The sequence below is a fragment of the Stegastes partitus genome, unplaced genomic scaffold (assembly GCF_000690725.1).
Source record: "Stegastes partitus isolate 25-593 unplaced genomic scaffold, Stegastes_partitus-1.0.2 Scaffold306, whole genome shotgun sequence".
Taxonomy (NCBI): Eukaryota; Metazoa; Chordata; class Actinopteri; family Pomacentridae; genus Stegastes; species Stegastes partitus.
In genome coordinates, this window is record NW_007578037.1 from 526,133 (window position 1) to 538,698 (window position 12,566).

At 43.0% G+C, this 12,566-nt stretch overlaps 1 protein-coding gene across 1 annotated transcript; it reads right to left on the reverse strand.

Moving 5' to 3' along the window:
* Positions 1–3,914: 3,914 nt before the first annotated feature.
* On the reverse strand, positions 3,915–11,795 carry LOC103358386 (ubiquitin carboxyl-terminal hydrolase 31-like; the record flags this gene model as incomplete). Its single annotated transcript, XM_008283333.1, has 15 exons — positions 3,915–5,446; positions 5,557–5,709; positions 5,798–5,956; positions 6,053–6,278; positions 6,371–6,490; positions 6,875–7,004; positions 7,163–7,240; positions 7,915–8,009; positions 8,100–8,211; positions 8,299–8,479; positions 8,674–8,824; positions 9,035–9,170; positions 9,781–9,873; positions 11,366–11,454; positions 11,658–11,795. Coding segments are annotated over 15 exons (3,393 nt in total), but the record flags the coding sequence as incomplete, so codon positions are not given.
* Positions 11,796–12,566: the final 771 nt, after the last annotated feature.

Consider the following 12,566-nt stretch of genomic DNA (forward strand, 5'->3'; position numbering starts at 1 on the left):
CCTCCTAATGCAATACAAAACAACACAATCCTACTAAATAACGCTATGGTGCATGAGATTGTGTTAGAGTATAAAAAAGTATATTATATATCCTGCAAGTGCAAGGTTTTATGAGATATAATGCGTTATAGCATCGCACTCTGTTATGAATTTTAATGTAAAGCAGTGTCACACAACATTACCACAAACACTAGCTGCAGAAACGATGCCACAGGATTAAGTTAACAGCGCGCACACACATAATTATGAGGTTCACAGTGTTGCAGAGCTGCAACACTGGATTATATTGTAGTCCTAAATTTTTAGAGGTGTTTATGATACTGCGGCTGCACTCTGCATGTCACCTTCAACACGGCAGTCGATGCATCGACCCATCCAAGCAGCAAGCAGCGAAAAAAAAGTGAAAGCTAATCATGAAGATCCTGCTCATCGTCCGTTTCTATCAAGGGACAGAGTGTCTCAAAATGGAGACTTAGCAGCAGCATTAAGGATTGAATTTGGCCCCGGGAGATTCCAAGATTGGATTGATCAATACAATTAGATTGCCTTTCTACCATGCATCAAGCACATTAATGTAGCAAAAGCAAAACATGTAAACTGATTCGGCGAGTCAGGCGCGTTATGTTCAGGAGTCAAGAGGTTGAATGTCACAGTTTTGGTGTTAAATCCTGATAAAAGTTGCTGAATTCTCCACTGAGGTCTTGCTAATGATGCTCTCTTGGAACTGATACAATTGGCAAATGATTATTGATTTCAGCACTAGAGGAGTCTGGCTCCTTTACAGAATGATCCTGTGCTGGGCTGCAGTCTGTGAATTTTCTAATTACATTCATACGTGCATATTAAATGAAGAACCTGATATCTTTTTTTTCCCTTCGTAGAATGCTAAACAAAACGCTCTTTTCTCCAAAGATATACAACCTCCCTGCTGCATGTTGCAACCCCATCACACCACAGGCAATTTTTAAAGTTTCATCACTTTCCCGACTGCTCAGGAGGTGAGAAGTGAGAGGGTGAAAATGCAATTCCCCAAACTGATGACTGTTATACAAAATTACAAGAACAGAAAGACAAAGAGGCAACATTATCTCTTAATATGCCCAGCCTTGGGCCAAACTAATAAAAGCACAATTGAATCAGCTCTAAATAAATGATGGTGCTGTAGTTTAATAACATATCATCTCCCTCACTGACAGCATTAGATTTGACACCATTATATATCTTAATAATCCCACAAGTTCAAATTGAAGGGCATTTGTCAGGAACAAATTCCCGTCGAGTGTTGCTTTATTTCCTTAACTCATTATATTTGGGTCCGCTGAGATTTTTTCAAGCAAACGCTGAGCACCACCAAGTGGAGGTGACGAGAAGTGTTCAAAAAATAAACTGTCCCACAAGCAAACACTGTAAAACAAACCACCCAAAGCTGCACGTCAACAAAAGCTTATTTAATGCCAGAATTTTTTTTTATTTGTATCGCATTGCTAAATCAATGCCACTGCTACCCCTCAAAAAAAAAGAAAAAAAAAAGATGAACACAGTACATTTCAAGGATGACATCACAGATTAGAAATGGAAAAATGAAAAAAAAAAAACGTTCAATCACTCTCATGCATTTGTGCAAATGAATAAGTCCTCGCTATATTTATACATGTCGTCAACACCGCAAGGGTTCACTTAAGCGTTGGTACATAAGTCGGTTTCTATACTGCATGTGTTGGGTGTAATACGCTGTATCCACCAGGCACTGAAGATAATATTTGTTTCGATTTATTCCGCACCACATGAGCCAGAAAGCAGTTTACGGTCAAGCTGCTTGGACTAGTGATAAAAACTCCTCCTTGAACATGACATTCAGTAAATCCACAGTACACTGTTATTATCATTAATATTATTATTATTATAACCACCACTGATAAATTTGTCTTGGGTACATAATTAGTTAACGATGCCTCCCAGTGCAGTGGTTCACAGTGAAAAAAAATTGTTTACAGCTCATCTGTCTCATCAGTTGTTATCTGAGACATGTTCATACAAGAGTTGAATTAAAAACAAATCATTATATACATATTGCACATCATTATTATTATTTTTCGTGGATCTTCAGACAAAAGCAGAAGACAGCGTGGTTACACAAACTGAGTCTTGTCTCCATTTGCTCCCGGCCCGTCAAAATGCGTATCCAGAACCAGACAACAAGCCTGTCATTGGGTCTTTGGACTAATAATAAAATCCCAGCTCTCGAAGTAGATCTGGTAACAAAAAAAACTATATTACACCACAAGTTGTAAACTGCATCAATGTTTCGTTGAAAACTGTTAAAAAACCGTGAGGGAGACGAAAATGAATACAATACAGAAAACATGAATTTGCAAGTGAGCTGATTTACTTGGAGAGAGGGTAAATGAGCAATACTTATCATTCATACAAAAATGTCTATTACTTTGAAGAAATGTGCAAACAAAGCTTTAATAAAGGATGCCTCCACATGCTCTCTGATGCTGGCATTTTGGAAAAATATACAGTTAGAAATAAATAACACATCCAAGAGTAGCTTCTCTACATACTCAGTGTGGGCATCAGCAAGAATCCGCTTGCATAGTTAAGTGCATGCATAAGCAATTTATCATGCAACAACTGTCATATACTTCAAGAACGGTCAGTCTATGTCAGTGTCTTTTTTTCTTTTCAGTGGACTCTGTAATGCAAGCTAAAGATGTGCACAAGCGTGAGGACGGGGCGGACTCAAACGCACCATAATGCTCTATGTACACGTGTGGTTTGGAACGAAAAGGCATCCGAGCTGTCTTTGAATGTGTCGTGTGGTTGTTGTGTGGCTTTTTTTTTTCTTGCTTTTTTTTTTTTTAATACATTAAACCCTGTGTTCATCAGAGAGGAATGTTTTGGAGATGTCTGGCAGTCTGAGGAGGCCGATATCCCCCCCCCATGAGGAATCGCGGTAAAAGTGTTGGCATCAGCAGCTGGAGGGCAGAGGTGGGTGAGGAGGTATGTCTGAGGGGTAACAGGTTATTATTGGTAAATCAAAAACAAAACACAAACACTGAGAACAATCCGAGATCTCCAGACGTTTCACACCAACAACACATGCTTCATTCCTCCTCCTCTTTAGCCTCTCGACTGTTTTGGCTGGACAAAAAAAACAAAAATACTTCTTAAAGGCTGTTGCAGAATTATCACACCAAAGAGCATATGTAAACAGCAGTTCAGGTTAAATAGGCTTAATTGTGTGTGTTTGTTTTTTTGTTTTTTTTTCTTACTTGAAATTACATTTTCAGTGCTTAATAAATATTAAAATTGAATTACAAATTTACCAACACCTGCAGTTATACAATTTAGATTAAATACTTCTCTATGATTATCTGAGGCACTGATGTTTGTTGTTGACATATGGCTCTCATTATGGAAGGAGAGCTGTACATAAAGACTTTTGAAAATAATTCAGTGTTTCACTGCATCAGCATGTTTAAAAACTGCCAGTAAACTTCCTTTGGTGACTGAGTAGTCCATGTTTGAGTTTCCTTCCACCATTATATCTGCTTTCCTTCTTGTGCAAAGTGACTTTTATTTTCACCTTCCTGCTAAGACATTCTTCTCCCAACAATGCTACAGACAGAACAAGGCAATAATTTCAATACATGTCCATGCGTATTTACAATACAGTATAATATTCCTCAAAATCAATGCAATCCATACAAAGTGCTTTGTTAAAATCCATTCCTAAATAACTATTTAACAATGTGGACAGTAAGTGTCCGGTATGGCAGCTGGTATTCAGTGACCACTGAAGAGCTACAGGTGCTTTAAAGTTGTTTGACAGACGCTTGGTCTAGTTTGATGGTTAAAACACCTCTGAGCTGCACTTGAGAGATTCTGATCAGGCCCTCAAATTAACGTCACTTGGATCTCTGGCTAGTTTGTGAGGAGTTGATGGGGATCTTCCTGGACTGTATTGTCTTTTTAGCAGGCTCTTTCTTTGAAGGGTCCTTTGCACTGGCAGAAGACTGGGAGGTGGTTTCTGCTCCAGAGAGCTTTGACTTTGTGGAGGGCAGCAGTGAGTGTTTAGCTGCGGCTGATGTTTTAGATGATTCCTTCTCTTTGGCTGCTGTCGCGTTAGTCTGGGCCTCTGAAGCCGCATTTTGGGCTTTTTTACTCGCTCCGTGTGAGCTTCCTTCTCGAGCTGCATCCCCACCACCGTCCTCTGGACTTCCTTTAGATTCTCCCGCCCCTGATTTCCCACTATCGCTTGGTTTGCGGGCTTCTTTGGGCCTCAGAGCAGTTTTAAAGAAGGACAAGCCTTTGTCCTCTGTCTTACTGTTCCTTCGAGGTCCCCTTGAAGGTGGAGCTGCGCTCGCAGAGGAAGCACCTACACTTGAGGTTCTGAGACTAGCCATGGAGGAGCTACTACTTGAGCTCCGGCCAGCTGCTCTGTCCTCACCAGCCCTGCCCGGCCTGCTCTCTGCCCTACTAGCAGCACTCTGCCTGGAGGCAGGACCTCCATGAGAAACTTTCCTCTCTGGCACTGCACTGGTCCGTGAGGAGTCACGACTAGTGCTCCTGTCTGCTGCTCTAGTCCTTGCTGAGGCCGAGCTTTTCTCACCTCCCCCTCTGGGTGACGTCCTCCTCGGAGGGTGTGAGCTCTGTGATGCTGGAGAACCACTCTTCCTCTGCTGGGCAGAGTCGGGACGTAACACCTCCGGGGTTTGGGATGATCCTTTCTTGGAGGGAGTTGCTGTTCTTGAGGAACCACTCTTGCTAGCTTTGGCCGGTCCATCGCTTTTGTCCTTGGGGTTTGGACTCTTGGCCTGTGTTCGAGACGGAGACTTGTCGATGGCAGGAGATGCAGGAGACAGAGAGCTGGATGATGTCGAGGAGGTGGCAGGACGCTTCTTGGGACTCCTTTCACTCTCTATCCCGGTCTTGGCTGAGGTCCTTTTAGCACCAGCGCTGTCTGCAGCTCCATTTCTTTGTTTCAGCTCCTTTGCAGCGCCACTGTGTCGAGGACTGACCTGTTCGGCAGCAGCGACTGCGTTGTTGTTATCCCCTGTCTGGGTGGAGTTCCTCTGCTCAGCCTGGGCCACTGCTTTGGAGTGCACCTGCTCTATGAGCCTCTTAGTGCCTGCACTAGCATCCACAGCAGCAAGGCCTGACTTGCCCCCTGACAGCTTGTCTGGTTTAGGTGATCCGGTGAAGCACGAAGCTGGCAGCTGGCTATCAACCACTTCTCCTATCCTCTCCAGTGTCGGGGAGGAGGAGTGGGACTCCAGAGAGAAGCGAGAGGGAGAGTTGGAACGGAGCTGGAGCTTAGCAGAATGGGACCAGGATGGTTTAGTGCCGTTTTCACTCAGCACCAGTGGGCTGGCGATGGAAGATCTTGAGGAGAATGTTTGCCTTTGCATCCCTCTGACTGCAGGTCGCGATGATAAACCTGCACGAGAGTAAGATACGATTCAGTGTTAGATTCATCAGGAATGTGTTCATGTGTACCCCCTGAGAAACAACAAAGAAAATGTGAGTTTTTGAATGAGTGTTCTTCACCATCGTCCTCGCTCCGTTCACCAGCAAACTCAGCAGATTCAGAGAGGGAAGCCAGAGAGGTACGTCTGGAGGACCCAGACGAGGCCTGGCTGGGCGGACGGCTTCCCATCAGCCGACTAATCCAGTGCTCACACAAAGAGGAACTGGTGGAGCCTGAAGAGCCAAACAGACAGTGGTTAAACACGTACAGCTTATTCCACACAGTCACTTAAGCGACTGCACAAATATTGATGCAAATTACCTCCCACAGAGCTGTTGGCAGACCAAGATGGGATGGTTGCACGTCTCTGATAGAACAAGATGTAACCAGTCTGCTTGCACACGTCGTCTTCAGATATGGGATGAACGTCGCTGTCATCAAAGCAGTACCACTGTCCATCGATGGAGTTCTTACAGTGAGCTGCAAGGCACAATGCAATAAATCATTAGAAACATCCTGGAGAGCTTTTATGAAAAGAAAATCCATCCCCGGTGGTGGTGTATCGAGCTCTGTTACCTGTGTAGTGCCCTCCCTGCATGGTCCCATGATGGTTACACACTGCATACAGGTCGTACAGGTAGTCCTCCGGATCGCGACCCATCCCGTAAGGCCGTCTCCACGGTGACCAGTGGGAGGGGAGACTCCAGCTGCTCTGGCTCCTCTTTACCATATGGGGTGCCATGTCCATGCCTGTGAGCGGGAACTTCACCATGTTCTGCATCTTCATTCGCCGATCGCCATCCTGAAGTTGCAAATACATTTATGGTGCTTTTTATTTGAAACATCAAAATCTAAAAGTGAAAGATATCATCTCTGTTTCATCTACATCAGTACCTGTCTGAAGCGTTTCAGGTGAAGTATGAGGATGTCTGGCAGAGTCCACAGGCTGAGCTTGATGCTGCCCTGCTGCAGCTGCTTACAGTGTGGACATCGCCACGCATCATCAGGGGCGAGCTGAAAAGAATGTGAACAAATGTCATCATCACAAAGCAAGTGTGTTTTCTCTCTACTTTCATATTGTTGGTCATTTTTAAAAATATTTGGATATTTCAACTGATGCTAATTTATCAGTATTTATAGATTTTGGTGCACTGGCTTCACCTCTGACATCGATTGGATGAAAATGGGATTCAAGAACACATCTCTCTCAATTTTGCCCTCCATGCTACCTCACTCACTTCCAATTAACTTTTTCAATATTCTCCTGTATTAGAAAGATGGGCTGAAACTGCAAATGAAGTCCAGCATGCAGCAAAGAATAATAATATAACCCAAATATTCAGTATCAGTAATATTTCCATCACTTCTGCAGCCTGCATGATATCAGCAGCAGCCTACCTGTTCCTCTTTGGTGTAGAGTTGAAAGCACTGTGCGAGGGAGCAGGTCTGAGGCTGCAGATGCTGCTCCTTCACTTGACGCACACTTTCAGCATCTGGGATGTATTCATCCTCCGTTCTTTTGAACAGACTGTGGGCGTGACACGGTACAAGTCACAGAGGGATCACGCAGAACTTCAAAAGACAGTCGCTGTGTGTACTCGCGTTAAAACACATAGATCTGAGAGGAGACGCAACCCCTCGCACATCTGCCCTGAGCTTAATGAAGCGTCTGAGTCTCCCACTTACTAGTCTTTCGTCTCCTTGTCCCATTCGACGACGATTTTGACATGAGGCGGCCCTCCAGGACCGCAGGACTTGTACGCCCTGTTAAAAATGACAGCAGAAATTCACGTTGTGTTTTCCATTTTAAGCTTAACAGTAGCATGTAGAATTGTAGCAGCACACAAAGATTTGAGGGAATGTCAGTTTTAGATTGCCTCCACAAGCCAATAAAAGCAGCATTTATTTGCAAATAGACCAAAATATATTATATATGGATGGCCAAAAAGTCATCCTGTGCTGCAAAACAGTAGCACAGATGGAAACTTTTAGTTGGCAAACTACAAATAAGGAGTGTATTTTGTCAAACTCTGATGTAAACGCGACTGGAAATTTTAAGTTTTGGTAAACTAATTTAAAGTTTTGGCAAGCTAAAACAAAAAAAAGCTCTATATTGTGTCAAACCTTCACTCGAGTTTCTCAATTCTCGTTTGTCTAATCGTGTAGCAGCAGTGGAACAAATGTCGTTTTTTTCCCCTCATTCTTTTTATTTGAAAAAAAAAAATCCATGCAGCAACCCCAGAGGTCAACACTTTCTTAAAAGAAAAATCCATAAAAAACTGAAAAGCTATTACACATCTCAGGAGATATTTTAACATCAATACCACTGAAGACATACTGTAGCTTTTCAATCAGCTTCAAGTGAATTGAACGCGCTGCAAGATTTATGTCATTTAAATGGGACAACGCTGCCTCCACGTGGTGAGACGTGACATTACCTCTCCACGGAGGGGTGGCAGAGCGGCTGCTCCTCCTGAGGCAAGAGATATGTGATCCCGACCACTCCTACCACTCGCAAAGTGAAGGGCCCCACCTGCACACCATCAAGGATAAGACAATATAGTCCACATAAGTGTAAGTAACAGAAAAATCAGATGGAAAGCTGTATGTTAAAAATATTTACCTGAACAAAGACTCCAGGGCGCAAAAGATGCTTCATCTTCTCCAGGATCTCTTTCTGCAGAATATCCCACGTCACTGTGCGCTCCAAATACAGAATAAATGGATTGCCAAACCTGTAGAAGTACAAAACAGCATGATTTTTTAAAAACATTTGTAGGTTAACGATTGAAATTCTTAGAAGTTGTTGTCCGTTAACGTACCTGCGTCCCTGCTGTCCAGCGCAGGCTCTGTTGCACACCAGCAGGACGATCTTCTCAGCCTGCCCACTGTTCTTGTTAGGACTCTGAGGCGGCGTTGTAGGCTCTTGTATTTGCGTGGATATCCTATTATTATCTGTGCCATACTTCAAGTTGTTCTGATTGAGATTTGCATGCGGGCTTCCTGAAATGAAAATTACCAAAAGGAAAATTACTTTAAAAATCAATCCAACACGCTGATCTGTGTGTGCAGCAGCTTCCTGGAAAAAAAAGCTTTTCACCCCAATACTAGTCCGTGTCTAGTCTAATCTGAACTCCTTCTGCCGTAACAAGACAAAGAGCTGAAGTAATTTCAGGGGGATAAACAGGATGTCGTACCGCCTCGCTTGGAGCGGATCTGCTCCGGTCTGAATAGCTCAGGTGTCTCAAAGGCAAAGATGGAGTCGCTCTCCTGGATGATCTCAAGGTCGTCGTCGTCGTCGCAGAAGGAGCGATGAAAGCCGTCGTAGTACATTTCAGTGAGGACAATCTGAGGAGAAAAAGGGAACGAAAACACAGAGCCGTTTCATTAATTTGTTTGAGCACAAAATCCAGCAAATACCACAAGAAGTAAAACCACCAAACTCTCTGCTGGATTCTTCACCATCTGGTTTTCCTAAAGTAGCACCAAACATCTCTAATCCTCTTAATTTTGATACATTAACGCTCTTAAAAAGGGAACTTTTATCTGAGGCAGCACCTGTTGGGCAGGGATTTTGGTCTCTTGGGCCACAGCTTGTCTCAACCTGGACACGGTGCCAGACAGAGGCACCGCCACCCCGACTCTCATACAGTGGGAGCACTTTCCTTGGTACACCACTGTCACATACAGGGGCCTGCAACACAAACACACTCAGATTAATTGGCTGTTTAATAACTACTGTTGTGGAATTCTTGAAGAGGTTGAAGGAGGATGGGGAACCCAACACAGAGAGACACACTCAGATGACTTAGGTGAAAATAAAGTTTACTGAATTCAGGAAGTGACACCAACAGAGCAGCAGTTCACGCAAGCAATGCCAGCATCAGTTCTGAGGATTCTCTCGCACAGGGAGTGTTTGCCTATCCTCCTACATGAGGTCAAGAATCTATAGAAGATTTTCCAGATTGGTACACATCTGCTACAGATACGACCTTTACTTGGGGAGGTCAAGAGAGGAGTTAAGGGTAAAAGTTCATCTCTAGAAGCTTCACCACAGAGAGGAAAGTAATTTCTCCTTCACAACTATGACTGGACTGATGTTTCAAAGATAGACGGCATCTTCTAATTTTAGCTTTCCCCTGTCACATCTTTCACAGTGTTTGTCTGTGCTGGACTTGACAGTCCTTTTAAGGCTGGGTTCAGACTGGATCTTGTCTCGTGGCATTTTTGGATACAGGAACTTTTTTTTTTTTTGGTCTGATAGCTATTGTCTTACTTGTAAACTAGATGCAGAGTCACCTTACCGTGTGTGAGGTACCGGGATTGGCAGTGAGATGCAGAGGAAAGGATCAAAGGTGTTGCTCTGTTTCTGGCAGTGAGGGCAAGTCAGGGAGGACCTGAACAGAGACACGAGGAGAATGATTGAATGCAGCGGAAATGTCGCTGGTGTGTTATTTTAAAGACACAGACAGTTAGCTCAGTTAACCATGAAGACTGGAAATGGAAAAGCCTGTCAAAGGGGTTACAAAATCAGTCAGCCAGCACCTGCAAGCCTCCATAATTAACTTCTTATAGTCTTCAATCATGTGTTGATTTAAAACAAAAACTCCAGCAGAAAACAAGTTGTAGCTTTAATGGGGTTACTGTTGTTTTGCTGTGTCAATAAAACTCCAGGAGGTCACTGCTCCCAGCCAAGAAGTAATCAGGTACATAAACTCTTGTAAACTAGGTGCAGATTAAAGCCTGACTGATAAATGGGTTACACAGCTTTATTAACCAAGTCATATATCTTTGTTTTAGGCATAAAAAGATGCTTTATGTGATTTAGAAATGGCAGTGCAAATTTTGAACAATTCTCTTAACCAGTAGTCGACCGCATTATCAATCAATAACCAGCTATCAGTTAAAAGGAATGAAGTACAACAGACATTTTACCATATACTGATGAATCACAAACACCTAACATTTGCCATAAATGTGATTTAGTCAACTTCTGGATTCCAGGACACTCGTAGTTCATCTTTAGAACCAACGCTCTACCCAGAAGCCATCATCAGTCACAGAAGCCTTCGTCATGGTGGTCGGTTGCAAGCTAAACCCCCACAACGCTCTTCCCAACACAAATTGCACATAGTCCAAGCGACAGCCTTTTATGGTAGCACAACTTTAAACACAAACTACAGGATTCCTTCAAAGTAAGATGAGATTCCAGCTGGTCGCACAGCCAGACGCTACAGCTAACCTACAACACATTATCTGACATGCATGTTGTCTTCTGCCTCATTATTTATTTTAATTTATATTCAGTAAAATGATTAACAGCAATTATTTGATGAATGGTTAATCATTAACATCCCTGGTGTCATAACATAATTTGTCCAGCAGACTGCATTGTTTACAGTCGTCTCACTACTGTCTGCAGCACATGTAGCAGAGTAGATGTTGTAGCTGAGCAGACGGTGGTGCGGAGTCAGGCAGCGTTTTCACGATAAGTTGCAACTAGTTTGAGAGATGCATTGCTGGAAAGTTAATGAACAATGATCCCAATCGTTTTCCCTTTTCAGTGTAACTCATGTAACATAAAAATAAAGAATATTGGTTGAAAAATGAATATCTGTATCAGCCCCAAAGGTCAACCATCAGTCAGACTCAGTGTTGTATTATTTATGTTTATTGTCTCATTAGTTTGAGAGGTGTTTTATTCTGCTTATTACTCATGATAAATATCCTAATTTATTTCACTGAAGTATCGACTTGTGATCAGTGTCACAAAACCAAAGTTCAGTCTCCAGGTCATGTGACACACAACAGTCTTAACAGAAGGTATAATTTGTTGCAGTGTTAAGCAGATGAGTCTGTTGTGTAACTACCATCAGCTGATAATCTCACCTGTATTGTGCCTGAAACAGCTCCTGTACAAAAGAGCCAGGTGCTGGTAGTGGAGATCCTTCAGGGACCGTTTCTTCTTCTACTGGAGGCTGGAAAAACAAAAACAGACGCAAAACAATTATTTGTCTTTAACTGCATGGTAAATAACAATCACCAGAAGTACAGTTTACAATCCTGTAACATTCAATTTAAAACATAAAGAATGTTCATAAATGTTGATTATACTGCCATATAACTAGGTATAGGTTCCCCTGCCACACAGCTCTAACATGTGATCTAAAGTGCCGTTTACCTTCCTGGGAGGTCTGATGTCTGGGTGGACGATTTGGTTGAGGTCTTCGTGAACCCTGTCGAGCAACCAGAGGAGGAATTCCTGGGCGTCGTGCTGAGAGTTCCCCTTGAACTGAAGGGCGCTCTTCGACACCACATTCTGCATCCAACAGACAGCAGAGAGAACAAACTGAGCTTCAGCGGACAAAAACGGAGGAGGGTTAGTAGTGCAGCAAACACCACTTGTGTTTTCGACATTGCCTGGTCATAAAATATTCAACGTGTTTGACCAGGACGATGATCAGCAGAATCCTAAAGGTCAGCAGATCTGGACAAGCTTTTTAAAGCAAGGACACGGGCTGAAGCTCAACCTTAAACAATTAGCAGCTGGAGACGACAACAGTGTGTACGCTACAGAGCTGTGAAGTCACCTCTACTCACCAGCTATCACATGTCACTCAAGGCCAAAGATATGACGGGACCGAGCGCCGTGTACCTTCTCAGACTCTCCCGTGGGACGATCCTCCTCATTTTTGGAGATTTTACAAATTCAGCCTCAGCGTGTGCAAAACCAAAGAGCCGGTTCTTCCTTCATGGGCCAGACTACAAAGGTTGTGTGAAAGGTCGTCTGAGTGTGATATTAATGATTCATTTTCTCCATATCTGAGTCTCTTTGAAACAGCGCTTTGACACATATAGTGTGTCCAGTGAACTGTTGTGCTGTGTGTAAAAAAGGACACTGTTTTTGATATGGGATTTTTTTCTTCTAGTAACAGATTGTCAGGCAGGTTATTAGACTGCAGGATTTGCACAGTCATATTAAAATACACAAAGTGAGAGTCAGGCAAATACTTTATTATGGTGGGAGAAGCTGTCATGATATCAGATTTTTTCACTCCATGATTATTGTGGCCAATATATTTTACAATGA